This window comes from Antennarius striatus, chromosome 17, assembly GCF_040054535.1.
Source record: "Antennarius striatus isolate MH-2024 chromosome 17, ASM4005453v1, whole genome shotgun sequence".
NCBI lineage: Eukaryota > Metazoa > Chordata > Actinopteri > Lophiiformes > Antennariidae > Antennarius > Antennarius striatus.
The window spans coordinates 20,099,637-20,122,490 of record NC_090792.1 but is presented as its reverse complement, the minus strand read 5'-3'; the positions used below and the strand labels follow the sequence as shown (position 1 = coordinate 20,122,490).

Sequence of the window (22,854 nt, the reverse complement as noted above, 5' to 3'; positions counted from 1 at the left end):
CAGACAGACAGGTAGACAGACAGACAGACAGGTAGACAGACAGACAGGTAGACAGACAGACAGGTGGACAGACAGGTGGACAGACAGGTTCCTTTCAGAATAGTGTGAAGGAGTCAGAACTTTATATTAACTTTAAATTTAATTTAAATTTATTTTATAGGGAGCATAAAAACAATTCAAACTCAAACTGATTTAACGGATTTAACGGATTTAACGGATTTAACGGACGTTCCGTTAAAGCCTTTGAACGTTTCCAGGTGAGGCTGAAGCCACTCTGTCAGATTAGACCCCCCTAAACCCCCCCGGATTGAACGGTGCGCATCTCATCACCATCCAGCCGTTAATCCAGGAGGTCCCCCCTCCCTCCCCATCTCCGTCCCCCCCTCCCCCTCCAGCCACCGTTGACGTCCACGTCTCTGTCACTCCGCCGGTATCCAGGCTGCTCCCGGTCCAGCTCCTCCGGTAGAACCTCCGGTCCTTCCTCTGCTGCTCTTCATCCCTTCATTTCTCCTCCAGATTATTTGTATTTTTTCTTAATCTGTCTTTCTTCTTCTTTTCCTCAACTCTTCTTTTTTTTATGTTTTATTGTATTTATTTGTCTTTTCCCGTCGCTCGGTGGAGTTCCGTTCCGTTCCGTTCCGTTCCGTGCGTCCGAGCCGCGCTCCCTCCACCGCGCGTCGGATCCCTCCACCTGGACCCCATCGGCTCCCCCTCTCCGCCAGAGGTTCCTCCGGTCCCCCCCCCCTCCCGCGGTGGTTACCCCCCCGTCGTGACTCCCAAGTGTGTTTTTTTTTTTTTTTTTAGCAGGGCTGGAAACCACCGGGGAAAAGGCTCTCATGAGCGCGCCTCCTCTGATCCGCGCCCCCAGCCCGCTCCCGTTCAGCACCGGGGGGACGAACGGCACCGGGAGCGGTGGTGGTGGGGGAGGAAATGGGGGTGGGGGTGGAGGGGGGGACGTCGGAGTGATCTCCTTCAGCATCCAGATCGGGCTGAGCCGGGAGCCGGTGCTGCTGGAGGCGGCGGAGCTGAGCCTCGGTCAGGTCCGGGAGGTGGCGTGCTCCATCGTGGAACAGAAGGTAAACAACCGGCGTCACCGACACGTCATCACCGGGTTGCGTTCGAGGCCGGAAGTTAACGCGGTGAAAAGTTAGGAGTGGTTGTGACGTCATAGTTGAACTTTAACCCTTCATTTGTTGTACATGTGATGTGAAACGGGACCCCCCCCCCAAAAAAACCCTGAATATTCGTGACTTTGATTGTGACCCAAACGGGAGGATAAATGGATGGAAGGTCATTGGTTCACACGTCACACGAATGAACCAATGAGAGTAGAGACCGAGGTGACGTGTGAGAACTTTACTCAATACTAAATACAGCATTTTACTCAACATGCAAACAAATCAATAAGAGCAAAAAACCCATAAATAAACACTAAACAATTGTAAACAGAAACTAAAAAACTGTAAACAAATTCGAAACAACTGTAAACAGATACTAAACAACTGTAAACAAGTACTAAACAACTGTTGTCAGATAGTAAACAACTGAACATATACAAAACAACTGTAAACATATACAAAACAACTGTAAACAGATACTAAACAACTGTAAACAACTAAAAAATAACAATAAATATAAACAAAACAACCATAAATACAGACAAATATATCCATAAAAACATACAAACAACCACAAATAGATACAAATTACCATAAATACAAACAAACAATAAATATATATATATAATAACCATAAACAGATAGAAACAACCATAAATAGGTGAAAAACAATGATAAATATATACAAACCAACTGCAAACATATAAAACAACCATATGTACAGTATATATATACACACACACACAAAAAATGTATACAAAATAACCATAGAAAGATGCAAAACAAGGATAAATAGTTGCAAAATCATAGCAAACAACAGACAAAATGGGAAACGACCACAATTGTTTCAATTGTCAATTGTTTCCTACAATCATGTACTGCTGAAAGCCTAGTGAGTGTGTGTGTGTGTGTGTGTGTGTGTGTGTGTGTGTGTGTGTGTGTGTGTGTGTGTGTGTGAACACCAGTCAATAACTGACATGTACAGACGATGCACAGCGCCGTAGGCCCTTCCATCTTTAGCCACACTGACTGCCAGTCAATGACTTTAACCTTTGACCTGCTGGGTCGTCGTGTGACCAGGAAATCAAATTGACTGTAAATCAAATTGACCGTAAAACAAATCCAAACCCGTCACGTTAAGTATTCCACAGCTGTTGATTGTGCTTTTTGTTTGTTGTTTACCTCATTGAGAGGCGCCGCACACACCCGTCCTTCAGCGGTGTCGCAGGTGCAAAGACACCTGGGAATCTGGAGACGACGCTCTGATTGGACGAACTGATGTCACACCCAAAACACACACATGTGCATGGGATGAGGATACAGGATGAAGAATGGGTCTTGACCGGGGGGGGGGGCGGTAGGATGATGTCAGAAGGGGATTGGGATTGGGATGGTTGCCAGGCAACATGGATGCTAACAGAATTTAGAATATTTTGGACTTTGGAAAACAAACAAAATAAATGGGGGGAAAATCCAGGAATAGAGATGCGAAAAGGTGATATTAGTGCACAGTGGTGAGTTCACACCCCGCCAGTGACGGTGTGACGTGTGACGTGCCCTTTATCCCGGTTCAGACGCACTAATCGGCTCGTTTCAGGTGAAAATCACCTCATTTCCCCACAGTGAGACTTTTACACCTAACCCCCCCCCCCCACACACACACACACACACACACACAGGTTGTTGATTACTGTGTTCATTAGCGTGTTCTACAGGTGTATAAAGTGCAGCGGGCCACCATGACACCTGTTCACACCCAACCTGAGCGCCGTTCTCCAGCCCTGCATCGTTTAACACGTTAAATATTTAAATTGAGTTTAATGAACTCATTAAAGACAGAAAACGAGTTTTTTTTAAAAAAATACAGCGTTTGAAGTTTTCTGCATTTTTTATTTCCATAAAAGTTCCAGGAACTCGATCAAACCGATTCTGTTCAAGGACGGATTCAAGCTGCTCTCTGATTGGCTGACAGGATGGTGCTAACGTGTGTGTGTGTGTGTGTGTGTGTGTGTGTGTGTGTGTGTGTGTGTGTGTGTGTGTGTGTGTGTGTGTGTGGCTTTTGGTGATACAGGTGACATAAAAGGCACAGGTGACATAGGAGGTACAGGTGACATGAGATACAGGTGACGTAGGAGGTACAGGTGAGATAGGAGGTACAGGTGACAATGGAGGTACAGGTGACATTGGAGGTACAGGTGACAGGAGGTACAGGTGACAATGGAGGTACAGGTGACATTGGAGGTACAGGTGAGATAGGAGATACAGGTGGCATTGGAGGTACAGGTGAGATAGGAGGTACAGGTGACATAGGAGGTACAGGTGACATTGGAGGTACAGGTGACATAGGAGGTACAGGTGACATTGGAGGTACAGGTGACACAGAGGTACAGGTGAGATAGGAGGTACAGGTGACATAGGAGGTACAGGTGACACAGAGGTACAGGTGAGATAGGAGGTACAGGTGACACAGAGGTACAGGTGAGATAGGAGGTACAGGTGACACAGAGGTACAGGTGACATAGGAGGTACAGGTGACACAGAGGTACAGGTGAGATAGGAGGTACAGGTGACACAGAGGTACAGGTGCGTTTGGGTCTGTTGACATGATCCCTGTAAAGACTGTAGGAAATGCAGCAACAGGGCAGCGGGAGCCAATCAGAGAGGAGGAACCACACAATTAATTATCCTAAGAGCAACGAAGGGTTAAAAACAAACAACAACAATAAATAAATACAAAGAGACTCACATGTTTCCTAGACAACAGGATCCTATTTAATACACAGGTCGTCTGTTCCTCCCACTATAGAAGCAAACACACACACACACACACACACACACACACACACACACACACACACACACACACACACACACACACACACACCTCTGCTGCTGTGTAACAGTAATAATAAAGCTGTGCTGTGTTTCTGTCACTAGCAGTTTCGCCTCGTTGCCTGGCAACTGATGATTATTATGGCTGTGAAGTATCCTTCTGAAGGCCATTATATGACAGACACACATGCACACACACACACACACACACACACACACACACACACACACACACACACACACACACACACACACACACACACACACTGAATGGAACAGAAGACACATGTGTTCTCTCATTGTTCTCTCTTTCATCTCATCACTTTTTCATCCATTCATGTCTCTTAATTCACCTTCATCCCATGTTCCTGTGTGTGTATATCTATATCTAGTATATATATATATATATATATACACACACACACACACACACACACACACACACACACACACACACACACACACACACACACACATATATATACTGTATATATGCACACAAAGTATATACTGTATATATATACAGTATATACTGTATATATATACAGTATATACTGTGTGTGTATATATACGGTATATACTGTATATATACACACACAGTATATATATACAGTATGTGTGGATCTGCAGCTCTACAGACAGGACTGAACCTGTTTCAGGTGAACTGACAGCAGCGCTGAGTGTTTTTAAAGTCTGTTTCTATGTGAACCGTGGATGAGAGGATGATACGCCCACGTGTGCGGCGTCCTCGCCGCCCCATCTTCTGGGAACATCACTTTAAAGTAATAGATTTCATTTGACAAACAAACAAACAAACAAACAAACTGCTCGTCCCTCTGAGGCAGACAAACAACGTCTGGTCAGGAAACGCTTCCTCCTCTTCGTCCCTCTCATTGTGTTAATGAGTTGTGTGTGTGTGTGTGTGTGTGTGTGTGTGTGTGTGTGTGTGTGTGTGTGTGTGTGTGTGTGTGTGTGTGTGTGTGTGTGTGTGTGTGTGTGTGTGTTTATTGATCTCTCCTTTACAGCGCAGACACTGCCCACACTCGTCTTCCTCCTCTTCCTCTTTCATTCACTGTGAAACCCTCAAATGAACCTTCTGGATCGTTTGCTCTTCTGTGTTGTTGTTGTTGTTGTTGTTGTTGTTTTTCTCTGAATTCTGAGTTGAAAGCGTGGTTAAACTTTTGGGGAATGACTTGTTCTCTCTCTTTTCGAGAGAAAGATGTCCAACGATGGGACGTGGTTAGCCTAGCTTAGCATAAAGAGTGTAATAAAATAAAAATCGCTGAAAAAACTTTATTGAGATGAACAAATGAAGATTTACGGACAAATTAAAGCTTTTAGTCATCAATACCTTTGATCAATCAGAGGTATCACCGCTCGATCAGAACCAAGGAAAATCAAGTCAGTTGAGCTTCTTCTGCACTGAAAGGTAAATACTCCAATACCCACAATGCTTTGCAGCTGCACTTTAAATAAGTGTTGATAACCAAGAAGTAACAGACAGAACAGAACTGAGGGGAGAAACGGGGGAGGAGAGGATTTCGCCTTGAGTTGTCGCTGTCATGACAACAAGATTGGCACTGCTGCCATGGTGACACACACACACACACACACACACACACACACACACACACACACACACACACACACAGATATATCCATGAATTGCATTGTGGATGATCTCATTGAGAGGCGGAGTGAGACGAGGTAAAAGCCTTGACGAGTGAAATGAAAGGCGAGAAGTCCTCTCCTCTTCCTCCTCCTCTTCCTCCTCCTCTTCCTCCCGTTTGTCTTCCTCATCCTCACTTCTCTGAAACCTCCACAGGAAACAAAGGCGACAGATGCGACGCGTTGAACCGGATCCTCTCCGTTCCACCAACACCGTCTCACTCCTAAAATTAACCCGGAGGAACGCCGGCTTTTTGTTCCCAGCAGCTTTATTTGAGTTTATTGCTTTACAGTTGGTGGAAACTTTCACCAACGTGTTTCATCCTTGTTAATTAGTCACAATTCACACACAGTTTTCATTGTGCCGCTAAAAAAAAAAAGAAAAAAGAAAGAAATTTGATCATCCCCGCTGCAAAAAATGAGGCTATTTTTGTGCTGATTTTAACAAATCAAAACCGGGTCGGTTCTCCTTTGATGCTCCGATGAACGTTTTGTTCCGTTTGAATGATTTATGCGTCGGCTGATGACAAACAAACCTCTTCATGCCTTGATTTAAATGTGATGACCCCGATGCAGGAAGTGATGATCGCATTCGTTGATCCAACAGGAAGTGGTTCTCCAGAACGAACACAGAAAGGACGAGAGAAAACTTTGCACGCCTGCATTGTGGTCTATCTGACACCTTTTGCGCGTGCTTTCTTTACATAGTCACCATTTATTCACCTTTGTCGGTTTCAGCAGCGTCATGAGCCGTCGTCGCCACCAACATCATTTTATTGGTTTTATTATTTTATTTCATTTTATATTTTTATTTTATATATTTTATTTTATATTTTTATTTTATATTTTATTTTATTTCATTATATTTTATATCTTATTTTATTTTATTTTTTTATTCTATTATTTTATTGTATTTATTGAGTGATTGGTCACATGGCTCCGATCTGTTCCCGTCAGATACCAGAGAGTGCTTTTTATGGGATGTACGAGAAGATCCTGCTGTTCCGTCACGACCAGACGTCGGAGAATGTTCTGCAGCTGCTGCGCTCCGCCTCTCAGATCCAGGAGGGCGACCTGGTGGAGGCCGTGTTGTCAGGTGAGCGGGGGCGGGGAAATGGGCGGGGCGGCCACGCCTTTTCACACCAACCAGTGAACACAGTCGTAAAACAGACCCGCCCACATGGAGGTTTTTATTACGACAAATCGAGCTGGAAAGTCGCCCACGCCGATACCTGAGCTGGGATAAAAACTTTAGCGGTGCCCCTCGTTACCATGGAAACCCAAACTCCGTACCAAAAAGGGCTGTAGCGGTAGAGTGGGACACTCCACAGCAACCTAGTGACACGCCGTGAATCAAACATCATACTCAGAGTCAAATATGAGTCAAATAGGAAAAGCGTGACTCACCAGAGAGAAACAGCCGGCGTTAAAAATAAGAACGGACGAGATTTTAGAGGGGAAGAGAGTAAATAAAGGGTTAGCTCAGGGTTAGCTTAGCATGTAAACACACGTCATCAACAATAAGGAAGTAAATAAAGCTCCAGTTCAGTTTCCCAAAATATTAGCTCCGCATTCTAACTGGAAATAATGAAAAAAAGTGCTGTAAAAAGTGAAAAAAGAGTGAAAAATGTTTTTTCATTTTACTGTAAGCTAAGAAAAATATCTTTTGAATTTGTTTAATCCTTTAAAGTCAGATAAAATCATATTTGATACTCCACCTTTCAAGATTTTGAGACTTCTACATCATAGATGTGATTTTAAAAAATTTCCTGAAAAATTTTACGTATACAATCAGACGCATGTATCTACATTTGGCATGCAAAAAATTCTGTATTCAGCAAAAATTTTATGAATTAAAGCTCATATATATACAAATTTATGTAAAACAAATTGACAAATTTGTCAAAGTTGTATTTAGACTTTATTTTTCGAGCAATTTTTTAATAGTACAGACACAAAAATATTCTGTCTGAATGGAGAAAATTTTTTTCTTACGGATTTCAATTTATTTATTCTTCATTTTAAATTACATCCATAAAAATATTCACTCACTTAGAGCCTCGTTCTTTACCACGTGTTGGCGGATGGATACGACATCAGTTGATGTTGCTGACGTCCTGTCTTCTTCTACACGTGGTAAATAAAGCGGATTGATCCGTCTTCCTGCCGCCCCCCAAACCGCCGGTGGGCGTGCGATGAGTCCATGTGGTGCGAGTTTCCAAATTAGATGAAATATTTACTACGGGTGGGCGACCCGCGGAGGAAACGCAGATTTTGAATTACGCCCAATCGGTGAGTCACTATTGTGTTAGCGGCAGATCGCGCTCAGGTGGCGAACCGGCCCGTCGAGGCGCCGCCTTCCGATTTCATCCCAGCTGATCCCCAACCCCCCCACCGCCCCTCGTCTTCATCAGGAAGCTGAAAAACACTTTTGTTAACAGCTTTCTCTCAGTCGCAGCGACAGCTCCTAGTGTGGCGGAAACAAACAGGAAGTTGACTTTGTGCAGTGTAACAAACATCTCCTGCCAAGCGAGCTGATTGGTCACCGAAGCGTAGCTGAAAACATCACGTCTCTGTCCAATACCCGTTAAGTAATCGGATTACATGTTGATTAGGTTGTTTTTACCGCCGGGGGTGGAACCCTCCCTCGCCGTCCTACTATTGAAATAAGCAGGCATGAGGTGGGAGGAGGAGCTAAAGTCTGACATCATCACCCTGCGACCTCCACCTCGACCCAAGGGTTTGTGCGCTGATGATGTCATCGACTCGTGAACCAACTTCCTGCATGCGTGCAGCAGGGGAAATCAGGAGTGAAAAGCGCCGAGTCCACATTAAACATCCAACCGTCCATCCGACCGTCCATCCAACCGACCGCGCAACACTTTCCAGGTGGAGGCGGTGCTGATTGGCCGTTGGAAACCTAAACCGGTCGAAAGTTGCGAGCAGGAAATTGGCAGGAAACCTGTTGTTCTTGTTACCGCTGTTGCCATGGAGACGCACCTGACAGCATCATCCAGCTGCATGAAATACAACACATGCACGTAATGTTTCTCTTCTTCTTCGCCATCTTCATCGCTGACATCTCCATCTCGAGGGACCGACCAATAGGAACGCAGAATCAACCCCGCCTGGTGCCGGTCCAATCAGGACGACTGGAAACGTACCTGTGCTCCTCCCACTGCCGCCCCTTTAGCATCATCAAAGCCTTTAATCACTACCAGGATTACGAATGGGCTAACGGATGCTAACTAGCATGATTGCTAACAAGCTATTTGCAGACGACTGTGGTTTTTACGTCTTATAATCAATCCTGATGCGAACAGTTAAACGTTTCCATCGACGAGATTTATCGAGCTAAAACGCGAATATTTTTTTGCTCCGCCCCCCGAGGTCCGGAGCGCCTCCCACCTCGCTGTTTGTTTCCTGTTTTCGGATTAACGCCTCAGCGGCAAGCGCTCCTTAACGCTCCTAATACCGCCAGCGAACACACACTTAAACACAGGCATTTATATTCAGACAAGAACTACCTACTAACCCACCGCCCACACACACACACACACACACACACTAACACACACACATAAGCACAAGTCATTTTCTGAAGCATATAATAACAGTTTTAGAGCTTGTTCAGACTTCAAAATGTATGTTGCCCCTCCAAACAAAAGGCATAAACAATAATTTGAATAAATGGAGGTAATTTCCTGCGGCAGAATGTCTAATCAGAGCCGCTTTCTGCTGGAGGACCACAGCCAAGGCGGGAGGGCTGAAAGAAATAAAAAAGAGAGGGAGAGAGAGTCACGCAAGCGGAGAGAGAGACGGAGATTTCAAAAAAGAGAAATTGAAAAAAGAACGGGGGTAAAACCGATATCCCAACTACCCGTCGAGCTCCGGCCAGCCGGTGGAGGCACTCGGTCCATCTGTGCCCGCTGAGAGCCTCTCATCCGTCCAAAACATTTACCAAACACCCGCTAACAACCCATTCATTACTCCTTCTTTATCTCCATCCCTGCTTCCCTCTCTCCCCCACCTCTGGGGGAGTTTGGTTCTCTGCCCGCTTTCGTCTATCAGAGTCTATTTATGTCCGTCACGTCGTCAACATCAACACATCGTTTGGTTTCGGCCCTATTGTCCCCCAACCAGGTCGTTATTTGACCGTTTCTACCACTCCATGCCGTGGAAACACCCCGAGGGCTGTCGCTTCTACCTTTGTGGGTAGTCTTGGGTTCTGCCAGGGTCCCCAACTGGGTTTTTGTGGGAACAGCTGGAGGATATAAAGGCTCAGACGGCGCCCGGGACCGGCAGCTGTGGAGTCTCCAACCAGAACGGGAAAATATTTGAGATAACATGGGAGAAAAGCTTCCTTCAGAATCCCAAGGAGGACTGTGGCTGTTTGTCGGAGGGTTCAATTACAGAATGACTGATTGCTCAGGGGTACCAAAGCACAGCGGTTGGTTTCTTGGAGACAAAACCTGTGAAAACGGACCTCTGTTATGTAATTTAGTGATTCATGCTCCTCTCAGGACGGAATCAACAAATCGCTTGCCAATCACGTTCTACACATCAAAGCGCTTTCACTTCTAACGTACGTTAAACCTAAAATGTGGGAAGTCTCTATTGTATCGCGAATGTGTGTCCAGCTCACGATCCAACACGTTTTTGAATATCAACATGTTCACACGTGAACACGCCTCGGACTTCAACTCAATTCAAAAGACTTTATTTGTCCCCAAGGGTACCCCAAGAACCACAACAGACATGTCCCGTAGGGGCAATTGAAGGCATTGTAGAGCAGCAGTGGTGCAAAAGACAGGATTGGTCCAAAAAGCTAATGCAGAGTCCAAAGAGCAAAAACTAGACTCAAAAACACAAAAAACAACACTAACACTGGAATACACAATAATTTGATATGTACAATATGAACACGTGCATGCAATGAGGTAATATATTAAGAAAGTGTAAATACTACAGTAATCCCTCGCTTATTCTTACTTCAAGATGCACGGCTTCACTACGTCACAGATTGTTAGTAGGTAGTCACGTGATACTGTACATGAATACTATTGGCTGACAGTATCTGGAAGTGCGCTGCGTTCCAATGACTCACGGAACGCAGCGAGTGACGAGGGATTACTGTTGGAAGATATCTGGCAGAACGGCGATGGGCTAATTATCTCTTCTATCTCTCATTTCCTGATATCTTCCTTAAACATCTTTAATTTCCCACAGCTTCGGCCACAGTGGAGGACTTCCAGATCCGTCCGCACTGCCTGTTCGTCCACTCGTACCGGGCGCCGGCGTTCTGCGACCACTGCGGCGAAATGCTGTGGGGACTCGTCCGACAAGGCCTCAAGTGTGAAGGTGCCAACTTTCCCAGCGGGTTTTTTTCCCTTGTGACCATTAAGGCGGGTTGTTCTTCATTATTTGGTACGTTTCTCGTCACAGGTTGCGGTCTGAACTACCACAAGCGATGCGCCTTCAAGATCCCCAACAACTGCAGCGGCGTCCGGAGGCGTCGCTCGTCCAACGTGTCCCTGACGGGCGGGCTGGCCAACATGTGCCGCCCCCTCTCGGCGGAGCCGTCGCCACCTCATTACACCGACGACGCTCTACTGGTTAGTACGCCCAGATGAAACAGGAAGTGATCCGGGTCCTCGATGACGGGCGTTGGAACACAAAAGCCTGACTCTAAATGTCTTTCTTTTGATCTCTCTTCTTCTGCAGTCTCCAGTCAGTCCCAACATGGAGGTAAGTCATGCTAGCGCTAGCAGTAGCAGTGGCTAATAGTCTTGAAGCTAATCTCATTCTCAAATCAAAGTGCATCTGCAGAAGAGCACAGTCAATCCCATCATGACTGCTCTCCCCTCCTTTGCTTCCGCCTTTCCTCATGCCAGAAGAACCAGTTAGATTACTTCCCCGGTCGAGAGCGGCGCTCCAGCTCCCAGTCGTACATCGGACGTCCCATCGAACTGGACAAGATCTTCCTGTCCAAGGTGAAGGTTCCTCACACCTTCCTGATCCACTCGTACACCCGACCCACCGTCTGCCAGCACTGCAAGAAGCTGCTGAAGGGCCTCTTCAGGCAGGGTCTGCAGTGTAAAGGTGAGCCCCGCCCCCCCGGTACCTGATGATCCATTACCCAGAAATCTGTGGAAAGATTCCGAAGTGTCTGAACCCGTCTTCCTTCTCGACCCCTCAGATTGTAAATTTAATTGCCATAAACGATGCGCCCCCAAAGTTCCGAACAACTGCCTGGGAGAAGTTTCCAAGAATGGAGGCCAGTTCCACACAAACCCACACGTCCACCTTAATAAACCATCTGGAAACACTTTGCTTTAACTGTTTCTGAACATTTACACAAACAAATGTTTTATTTAACAATCTGGTGATGCTCTGGGCCCGCTTTGCTTCCTGGAACCCTGCAGCCTGTAGGGGGTTAGGTGAACTCCATCAAGGGTCAGGACGTCCTAGAAGAGAAGATGTCCATCTGGAGGAAGATGACGCTGGATGAAAATTTCAAGCAGATACTCAGAGTCCACCAAGACCTGGTTCCAGTTAGTCCTAGAGGTCGTCACAGTCTCCTAATGGGAGTCCCCAAGAAATCCTGGAGGGATTAAAAGAAGGTGTTTGCAGCAGGAAAACTATGGAATACTCCACATTCCATAGGGAATGGGATAAGATTCTTCAGGAACAGTTCCAGAACCTGGTGCTGGTCCAGACCAGATTGGACCATCAGACCCTTTATTCATAGTAAACATAGTGTTGTGTTAACTGTACGACCATCTGTTACATCCAGACTTTTCAACGGTTCAACGGTTTGACTTGGTTGATCGCAAACATCTGATTTACCCACCAGAACCCAAACCAGAACCTGAAACTGGTCCGAGGTTCTGGTTTTAACCTAAACCAGAAACTCAGACCAGTTTTACGTTCTGGTTTTAACGTCTTAGTTTCAGATTCTGGTTTTAATGTCCTCCCCTTGGGTTTCTTAGAGCTCCTTAGCCCGGGAGCCGAGTCCGACATGGTCATGGCGGAGGGTTGCCTGGACGACCACGACGTCGACAGGGGCGGCGGCCTGTTGGACGACATGGACGATCCATTGGCATCAGAGGGGGGGTTCCTGCAGGAGGCGGGGCCAAACGACCTCTGCGACCTGCACGACCCCGACCTGGACGAGTCCAACCGAGCCATCAGGTATGAAGCTACACACACACACACACACACACACACACACACACACATGGTGCTGATCTGTTTTGCCCACCCTTCCCAGCCCGTCCACCAGCAACAACATCCCTCTGATGCGAGTCGTTCAGTCGGTCAAGCACACGAAGAGGAAGAGCAGCAGCGTGATGAAGGAGGGCTGGATGGTCCACTACACCAGCAAGGACACGCTGGTAGGGTTTGGTACTGTCTGTCCTCGGTGTGGTTGTCAATAAAGATGATGTAGAAAATGTAAAGGAAATCCAGGAAAGGGAGACAAAGATCCGTATCGGTTCTGACAGTTGTGTGGTTCTGTTGGAACTCCTTCCTCTTCCTCCTCCTCACCTTTTCCCTTCCTTCTTCCTCTCTGTCCACACTTTTCAGAGGAAGAGGCATTACTGGCGGCTGGACAGCAAATGCATCACGCTGTTTCAGAACGACACAGGAAGTAAATACTACAAGGTGAGACCAGCCTGGTAGACGGGTCTTCTTTGCCCCTTGCTTGAAACTAATCAATGCTAACTCCCTGAGCTAGTTGTGATGCTAGTTTAAATCGATCATAATAGAAATAAATGACTTTGACGAGCTGGTCTGAGAACTTCCAACAATATTAGATCCAGAGCTGTTTAATCAATCCAATGGACTTTAAGAAGGTTTCCTGAAGACGTTTCACCTCTTGTCCAAGAGGCTTCTTCAGTTCTGAAGGTGGCCGGTCTTGTACCACCGCCAGAACTGAAGAAGCCTCTTGGATGAGAGGTGGAACGTCTTCAGGAAACCTTCTTAAAGTCAGAGAGACACCACTGATGTCCCGTCCCTCCATCCTCTCGGCAGGAGATCCCCCTATCGGAGATCTTATCCCTGGAACCGGCCCAGACGTTCTCCTTGCTCCCCGATGGCGCCACCCCCCACTGCTTTGAGATCGCCACGGCGACGCTGGTCTACTACGTGGGAGAGAACTTGCAGAGATCCGACCCGTCCATGACGGGCAGCAGTGCTCTGGTGAATGACGCCGTCCCGTCTCCATCACCCGCTCCAAAGAGATTACAGATTAACCACCAATAATTGCTGAGTCGTCATTCCCTGGCTGGTTTCAGGTCGGTGGGGTGGGGCAGGAAGTGGCTCAGATGTGGGAGATGGCCATCCAACACGCCCTGATGCCGGCAGTCTCTACTGGAATCTCCCACAGCTCTCATTGTGGCGGACACAGTAAGACATCCGGTCGCTCGGGGGTCACGGGTCCCTGGAACGGGTCGCCAGGTACCAGGAAACACCGCAGAGCTCACGCCCTTTATTTTGAAAGACCTGGATGTGTCTTTTTGTACCCTTTAAAAGCTGCCATCATGTTTCGAATCCATCAACCGGACTTAACAGGTATGACGAAGCGATCCACAGGCCGTCGTCGCCTTGGCGATCCAGGTGAAAGAAGAGGACGTTTTAAAACGTGACGTCCTCCGTGGCAGCCGTTGCTAAGCAGAACGAACGTCAGCGGCGTCCGGCGTGCGCGCCACCTTCTCAGGTGTTAACGTGGCTGAATTGTCCCGCAGACTCTCAGACGCCCACAAACAAAACCCACCCGAGATATTTCAGGCTGCCGCTGACGTCAAACACATCGTGACTAACGCTCGCTTCACCGCGGCAACCGAGGAGTAGGGCCTCACCTGCCCGGAGGAGTTTTTACTGATGCAAATGCATGAAGGCACTTCAGCGGCGGCAAACACACAACACACGACACACAACACACAACACACAACGCGTTTACCGGGTGTTGTTGACATTGTTTACCCTGGTGATCAGCTGGAGTGTCGCCGCTGACGCCTGTGTCTCTCCAACAGAGGAGATTTCCATCAGTATTTCCGTCTCCAACTGTCAGATCCAGGAGAACGTGGTGAGGAAACACACACACACACACACACACACACACACACACACACACACACACACACACACACACACACACACACACACACACACACACACACACACACACACACACACACACACACACACACACACACACACACACACACAAACTAAAATACTCTATGTAATGACATGGTTCTGTTTTACTATTAATATATATGTAATTCTAATGATTATTACGCATTAAATAAATTCAACGGTCGCTTGAGGTGATTTAGAATAAATTAAACCTTTAAAGTCAAGTAAATCACATTTAATACTGGATTGGCAGACCTCTACATCATAAAATTGATGGGGGGTTTTACCTGAAAAATCTGATATATAGAATCAGAGATATGCATCTATATTTTGCATGTGAAAAAAATTATGGATTTAGCAAAAGTTATACAAATTACTCTTCATATATACAAATTTATGTAAAAACAATTTTTGACACATTTGTCAAAAAGTTCCATTAAGATTGTATTTTCCAGAAATGTGATCAATTATTTAATAGTTGAGGCTTTAAAGGGCTATATTTATTGTTTAGGGTCAATAGTGGGAAATGTAATTACATTACCCAGGGTGCAATGGGGCGTCTTTACTGTGTTTGCATTAAAGTGACAATCCAAACATTATTAGAAATGCCAAAAAAGAAAATTCACATTTCATGGAGTTTTTGTGAAATCACCGCCGGTCGGGCTTCTGCGAATTCTTTTCACACTTTTAGCTTTGAAAAACTGTTGAATAGTTTGGATTTAAAATCCACAATCCCTTTTTCCGCCTCATTCGGGGAGACGACGACAAAACACTGCATCCATCAAACCTCAAACTACCCGCCGCATCCGGTCTCACCTTTCATCCGCTCGCGTTTCGGTGACTTAAAGGCGATGCCGCAGAGTTTGGGGTCAATATTCATCAAACATCATTGAGATTTACATAATGCTCACATGTCGGCAAATTCTATTCATGCAAATGCATCTGCAGAGAACACCGAGTCCCCTTTTTACAAGATCACCTCGCCGTCTCCAAGGTGAGCGTGTCTTCGAGCACCTCAAATGGAGATTACTGTGATTACTCACTCAGCCAAACCGTTTCCATAGTGACGGATGGTAATTAGGCAGCCAGCGCGGGGAGGAGGTTTAAAATATTGTATTTCTGTCCCCTTTCCCTGAGGTGTGATATTAGGCTGTCAGCTAACAGGGGAGCAAACGGAGACATGATTGCAGACAAGGAGAAAATATTTAACAGTTTTTGTGGCAGATACGCTCCGGAGTCGGTCCGCAATCGCTTTTCCTGAACCAAACCCCTTCAGAAAAGCCACCGTTGGTATGAAATCTCGCCAGTTTTTTTTGTGTGTGTTTTTTATCGCGCCCTTCAACGTGGTTTTTCTGAAATATTTCTGGTCTCCACACGAATCATTTTCCCATCAGAGGAACTGGATAGTTGGAGATCCGTGACGTTCATGATGGTGGATTGACGACGCCTCCAGTTCCTTGAAATTTGCCTCGTTTTTTGTGACGTTTCACCCCAACAACACGATATTTACCTAAAATGGTTGAGAAGCGACATCTGTAAGACGTTTGCTCTGACATTAATGGACTTGTTTGTCTTGAAACAGATGTAGAAGAAGACTAGAGTAGTCGATCAGGGTGTCTAGATGGGAGCCCTAGCTCTTAATCCTGATGTGCTTTTGCGTATTTTTATGAGAACTTATTGTGAGACAAGAAGTTTTACACAAACTAAATCTAGAAGTTTCACAAACTTTCTACTGAAGTGATTTTTGTGATTTCTTTTATTTGTCTCTGAAACGTTTTTGGCTTCTCAGGACATAAACTCCGTCTATCAGATCTTCCCAGACGAGGTTCTCGGCTCAGGACAGTTTGGCATCGTCTATGGAGGTAAAACACGTCATTGATCGATCAGTGATTGAACGGTCGCCTCAGGTTTTGGCAATTAATCAGTTTGATTGTGAATTTATTCCCCTGGTCTTTTGACTTTGACTCGAACTCTTGAAGAAAATTGAGATTCTTGATTTGCAGAAAACAGAAGTCCTCAAATAAAGAACAAGTAGCCTAAATGTATACGTCTCTACGTTCCACCGCTGGGGACAGACGGGTGGGTTCACTATGCGTCGTTATTTCACAGGTAAACACAGGAAGTCCGGCCGCGACGTCGCCATCAAGATCATCGACAAACTGCGTTTCCCCACCAAGCAGGAGAGCCAGCTTCGCAACGAGGTGGCCATCTTACAGGTACACACACACACACACACACACACACACACACACACACACACACACACACACACACACACACACACACACACACACACACACAGTGGTGCTGTTCAGGAGCCTGAGTGAGTGAGATTTCCTGTCGTGAACGCCTTAATTACCGTGGCAACGCTGCAGGGGTGTGACATCCTCTAATACTTCAAGCGCTGCTCAACCTGCAGAAGCTGCTGCCGCACCTGAAGGTGGAGCGGTCGACGGTCGACGTCTGCTGGAACGCCAGGAGCTCCTTTAAAATGACGTGTGTGCTGGATTTCAAATAAATACGATTATTTAATTAAATGATTAAGTGGTAATCAGTACGTCAGACTGGCTTTGGTGTCAGAAAGTCTTTGGTGTCAGAAAGTCTTTGGTGTCAGAAAGTCTTTGGTGTCAGAAAGTCTTTGGTGTCAGAAAGTCTCTGGTGTCAGAAAGTCTTTGGTGTCAGAAAGTCTCTGGTGTCAGAAAGTCTTTGGTGTCAGAAAGTCTTTGGTGTCAGAAAGTCTTTGGTGTCAGAAAGTCTTTGGTGTCAGAAAGTCTTTGGGATCAGATTGTATTTGGTGACAAAAAACGTGTTTTGGTGTCCAAACACTCAGGAAGTCTTTGGCGCTTTGTCTCTTCGGGGGAGTTGAGTAGCAGCAGGATAAATGTCCTCTTTGTGGTCCAGACACTGGTGGTGGCGGCTGATGAACCTGGTGAAGCTGATAAGTGTTGAAGAATCAAAGTCTGAGAGGCTTGATTTATTCTTCTATCACCTTCACTGTCTGAAGCTCGACCCAGAGCTCTAAATGAAGATACCCCCCCCCCCCCTCCAGAGTTTGCACCACCCGGGTGTGGTCAACCTGGACTGCATGTTCGAGACACCCGAGAGAGTGTTTGTCGTCATGGAGAAGCTCCATGGAGACATGCTGGAGATGATCCTGTCCAGCGAGAAAGGACGGCTGCCGGAGAGGATCACCAAGTTCCTGGTCACACAGGTGAGACACACACACACACACACACACACACACACACACACACACACACACACACACACACACACACACACACACACACACACACACACACACACACACACACACACACACACACACATTAAAGAACTTTAACCTATGTGTCCATCAGATCCTGGTGGCGCTGAGGCATCTCCACTTCAAGAACATCGTCCACTGCGACCTCAAACCTGAGAACGTCCTGCTGGCCTCGGCAGACTCGTTTCCACAGGTGCGGTCATTAGCTTAGCATTAGCTTAGCATAAGTTATTTTTTAAAAGGCGAACAGGAAACAGATAAGGGCCTCTGGTGTTTGTTTCCTCTAAACCCATCTAGAGGGAGTTGGATTGTCTTTATATGATAGGGTTGGTTTGGAACACTGAGACCGACGGTTGGGCCAGAGCAGAAATGAAAAAAGACGTTTTGGCTTTAGCGTCGCTCCGAACTTGATGGACGGCGAAGCAGCTAACAAGTCCAGGTCCAGTTCCTGATAGGTGTCAATCACAAGACTACCAAACAACAAAAACAACACCCCAGGATCCAGGAAGACCAACATCCACTCTCAGGAACCGTTGCCTGAATTTGAAAACGTACCTTCTGACGACCTCGATGACAGAAGTACAACCCAGAACACGTGAGCAGCAGCGAAACGCCGCTATTCACAAAAGCACTTCTGTAAAGAAAAGCTTCCTCTTCTCTCCTGAGTGCTGGTGAATCATGCTGCAAATATAGCATCCGGCAGCTCTTCGCCGTCGGCAGCTCCAGCATACTCATCCATTGCTGCCGAGCCCACAGGAAGAGAGGATGGAAAGTTCTGACCCATGTCTTCTCTTTGCCGTGGACGTAGGAGGACAAAAAACATTAAACCTAGCCATCGTAGCACCGCTGTAGCTAGCGGCGCTCTGCCCGCCCACCGTCTGTCAAATCAAGACTGTTCTGTTTTTGTCGTATGAGGCTAGAAGCTAAAAGTCGACGAAGCGGTCATAAAAGTCCCTATTGTTCGGAGGTTGTGCTAGCATTGCCTTGAACTGCCTGTTGTACTGCCTGTGTTGCACTACCTGTGTTGTACTGCCTGTTGTACTACCTGTGTTGTACTGCCTGTTTTACTACCTGTGTTGTACTGCCTGTTGTACTACCTGTATTGTACTGCCTGTGTTGTACTGCCTGTTTACCGTGGGTCTGAGATGACTGCAATTTCCTGTATGTTGTATGTTGTGCATATATAGTACACTTGACAATAAAGCTGACTGACTTTAGCTAACGGTATTCTTAGTGTGTTCTCTGTTATAACTGCTTCCCGAGCGCAGATCTTCAGATGCTAACGCGCAAACGCCTCCGTCCGCAGGTGAAGCTCTGTGACTTCGGTTTTGCTCGGATCATCGGTGAGAAGTCGTTCCGGCGGTCGGTGGTGGGAACGCCGGCGTATCTCGCGCCGGAGGTCCTGAGGAACAAAGGCTACAACCGCTCGCTGGACATGTGGTCGGTCGGAGTCATCATCTACGTCAGGTCGGACCTCACATCGCGTTTCTCTTACTGATGTAAAATATCTGAAAAACTCCTGAGAACACGTATCGTCTGTATTTTTGTTAACTTCTTTTGAAAATACGTAATTTTTCATTAAAATATAAAAACTATTTGGTTCTAGATTGTAAAAGGTGTTGGGGTAGCGAGAGAAAAAGGTCAAAATCAAATAAAAATGTAAATTTAAAAATATTTTTTATGGCCTATATGGTCAAGTAGTGACTGTCGAAAATCAACTTGTAAAATTTTGAAAAATAATTGGCTTCGTTTTGGGCCTTGATGTTTTCAGTCCATTGCAGTAATGAGATTTTTAAGGACATTGTGGGCAATTAGGTTCAAAAAGGTGTTAAAATGTCCGAAAATATTTTTAAATTAATCATAAATAAATTAATCATTGATGCTTAAAAAGGAAATTTTCCATTCTGTAAATCTTTGAAATCAAGTTTTCATGAGACGCATTCAGTTGTTTCTTCCTCCAGTCTCAGCGGAACGTTTCCGTTCAATGAAGATGAAGATATCAACGATCAGATCCAGAACGCTGCCTTCATGTACCCCCCCCACCCCTGGAAGAAAGTTTCCCAGGAAGGTACAGAAAAGTGAATCCACCGAAAAGCTTTCTACAACTTTTTTCCCCCAGAATTCAAAATGCAGCTGTTTCGTGTTGATGTTAAAGAAATATCACCCAATCACGATGAAGCTACCCTGTGTGGACGTCAAACGTGGACGCCGCGGTTTGTTCCCGTGTTTCTCGCTGCGACTTTGATGTCTTTGTCGGTTCCTTCATTCATCCGTCCTGTTTCAGCCGGCTGTACGCGTAGCAACAGATTTTAGTCAGCGTGATTCACTTGCTGCTCCGCCATCGCCGCTACGCCATCGCCGCTACGCCATCGCCGCTACGCCATCGCCGCTACGCCATCGCCGCTACGCCATCGCCGCTACGCCATCGCCGCTACGCCATCGCCGCTACGCCATCGCCGCTACGCCATCGCCGCTACGCCATCGCCGCTACGCCATCGCCGCTACGCCATCGCCGCTACGCCATCGCCGCTACTACTGTACAGATAAAGTAGTTCCCAAGTTTCAAACCAAGTTCTGAGTCAGTTTCTCGTTGCTTGTTTGAACAATCAGGTTTTCGCCCCACGATGACCTCATGATGACCTCATGATGACCTCATGATGACCTCATGATGGCCACACGTGGAACTTTTACAGACGTTTCGAACAGGATATTTAAATTCTAGCTGGTGATCAGGATGAATAAACTGGTGAATCCTGAAGTGGGGAGTCGCTCCAGAATCCATGGGACCCGGGGGGGGGGGGCTGTTTGTGTTGGATAGTTGCCATCCTATGACCCACATTAAATGTCTCAGGGTCATGTGACTCCTCTCAGACAGAGCAGCGAGGGGGGGGGGGCATATTTAACGGTGCAGTTCGTGGTAAGAGGGTTGGACAGACAGAATCGGGGGGGGGGGGTCTATTCATGTGCATAATGGTAAGCGATGGAGGCCTCCGTAGATCTGAGGGGCCCCCGGGGTCCCGGAGCTGTTCAGACCGCTGACCCCTGAAGAAATGTTAACATCATGTTAGCTTTGCTCATTAGCCCCGACTGGCCCCTCACCGCGGGGGGGGGGGGAGCAGGCCCTTCATCCTCCTCCTCCCCGCTTCCCATCTTCACCCCCCCCCGCGCTCGACCCCGACGCTCCAGTTCAGCGGTTTGTCACTCATCACTTCCTGTCTTTTATCCCAACTTCCTCTTCCTGTCCGTCCGCCAGCGATCGACCTGATCAACAACCTGCTGCAGGTGAAGATGAGGAAGAGGTACAGCGTGGACAAGACCCTCAGTCACCCCTGGTTACAGGTGAGACACGCCCACCCACGGCCCCGGTACCTGAACGCCTCACGGCTTAAGACTGGTGGAGGTAGACGCTAATTTAAGCTAACATTTAAAGTTCATGGATAAGAATTTAAGACCTTCCATTTGATTGGCTCATCATAGTTTCATGGCCCCGCCTCCACCCTGCAAGAATTATCGAATGTAAACGCCCAGAATCTGGTTTATGATCCAGTTTATGATCTGGATTGGATCCATTTGGTGTTTTTTTTTATGTAGAACATCTTGAGCTGTTCTTTCTTTCTTCTTCTAGCCTGGAATTATTTTCCATGATGTTTAAAATAATCTCATCTCAAATCCAGAACTATCCAGGATCTAGATCCGTACCCGGATCACCATCAGAACTGGATCAATGCTTCCTGAGCGAAATGATCCACCCAGAGAGCGAAATAAATAAAAAAAATTATATTAATCAATATTTGTTTTAATCTTCTATTCCAATGGGAAAAAAAACTTGAATAGATCTTGATGTGATTGGAGTAGAAATTAAATCTAAACTCAACCTGAAGGTGATGATGATGATGATGATGATGGAGCAATCACCATCTGTTCATTAAGACCTGATAAATTGATGCCAGCTCCAGGAAGTTCTTTAAAAATTCATCTCAGGTTAAAGTCGTGATCCAGACAAAATAAAATACACCAAATACGCTTTGTCAGACATCGGAGGGTTAAATTAAATGAACTCAGATGACCTCTAACGGAGAGTCAAGGTCAAGGCCGTCCTGGACCCGAGCCACGCCCTTCCGCAGAGTTGAGTGAAAATCAGTCGAGCAGATTTTCTGTGATCCTGCTAATGAAGAAAAAGTAGAGGGAAACTCCAACAGTCTGTGAGCAGCGTGTTTGAGGGTGCGTTCGTTTTGCGCCCCAGGACTACCAGATGTGGCTGGACCTGCGGAGCTTGGAGTCCCGGATGGAGGAGCGCTACATCACCCACGAGAGCGACGACCTGCGCTGGCATCACCACGCCCAGCTCAGCGGCCTCAGCTACCCCCTGCACCTCGTCAACGGTCCCCGCTGCGACGGCGGGCAGGGGGTGGAGCTTTACAAGGAACAGGAGGAGGAGCTTGAGACCCTCAGCGAGAGGGTCAGTGAACTCTGAGATGCCTCACATTCACAAAACGACACAAAACGCAGATGAAAAAAAGCAAGAACCGCTCTGGTACATCAAAACTTTTTGCTAAAATATTGTAAAATTTAAATTTAAATTTCTTTTATTAACTGTTGAATTAAATTTTGAGGGGAATTCAAACTACAACGAAAGCAAAGAAGAAAAAAGTGTGTTAAGTCTTATAAACTTGGTCTTTTTGTTATAATTCTAATTTTAAAATGTTTATTTTTACAAAATAAAGTCGGAATATCCTTTATGTTGATGATATTCAACTTTATCTTATTAATAATCATTTGATCCTGTAAAGAAAAGAACAAATCTTTTTTCCTGCAATCATTATTAAAGTA

At 46.2% G+C, this 22,854-nt stretch overlaps 1 protein-coding gene across 1 annotated transcript; it reads left to right on the top strand.

The window, feature by feature from the left end:
- Nucleotides 1–836: 836 nt before the first annotated feature.
- Nucleotides 837–22,523, top strand: prkd1 (protein kinase D1). Its single transcript, XM_068338824.1, has 21 exons — nucleotides 837–1,076; nucleotides 6,576–6,714; nucleotides 10,848–10,979; nucleotides 11,064–11,233; nucleotides 11,343–11,366; nucleotides 11,513–11,720; nucleotides 11,818–11,895; nucleotides 12,611–12,812; nucleotides 12,892–13,015; nucleotides 13,206–13,283; nucleotides 13,653–13,820; nucleotides 13,916–14,027; nucleotides 14,654–14,706; nucleotides 16,549–16,621; nucleotides 16,869–16,975; nucleotides 17,809–17,970; nucleotides 18,119–18,217; nucleotides 19,331–19,491; nucleotides 19,986–20,092; nucleotides 21,278–21,363; nucleotides 22,268–22,523. The coding sequence occupies exons 1-21, from the start codon at nucleotides 837–839 to the stop codon at nucleotides 22,496–22,498; spliced, it is 2,754 nt and encodes a 917-aa protein (XP_068194925.1). The 3' UTR covers nucleotides 22,499–22,523.
- The last annotated feature ends 331 nt before the right edge of the window (nucleotides 22,524–22,854 follow it).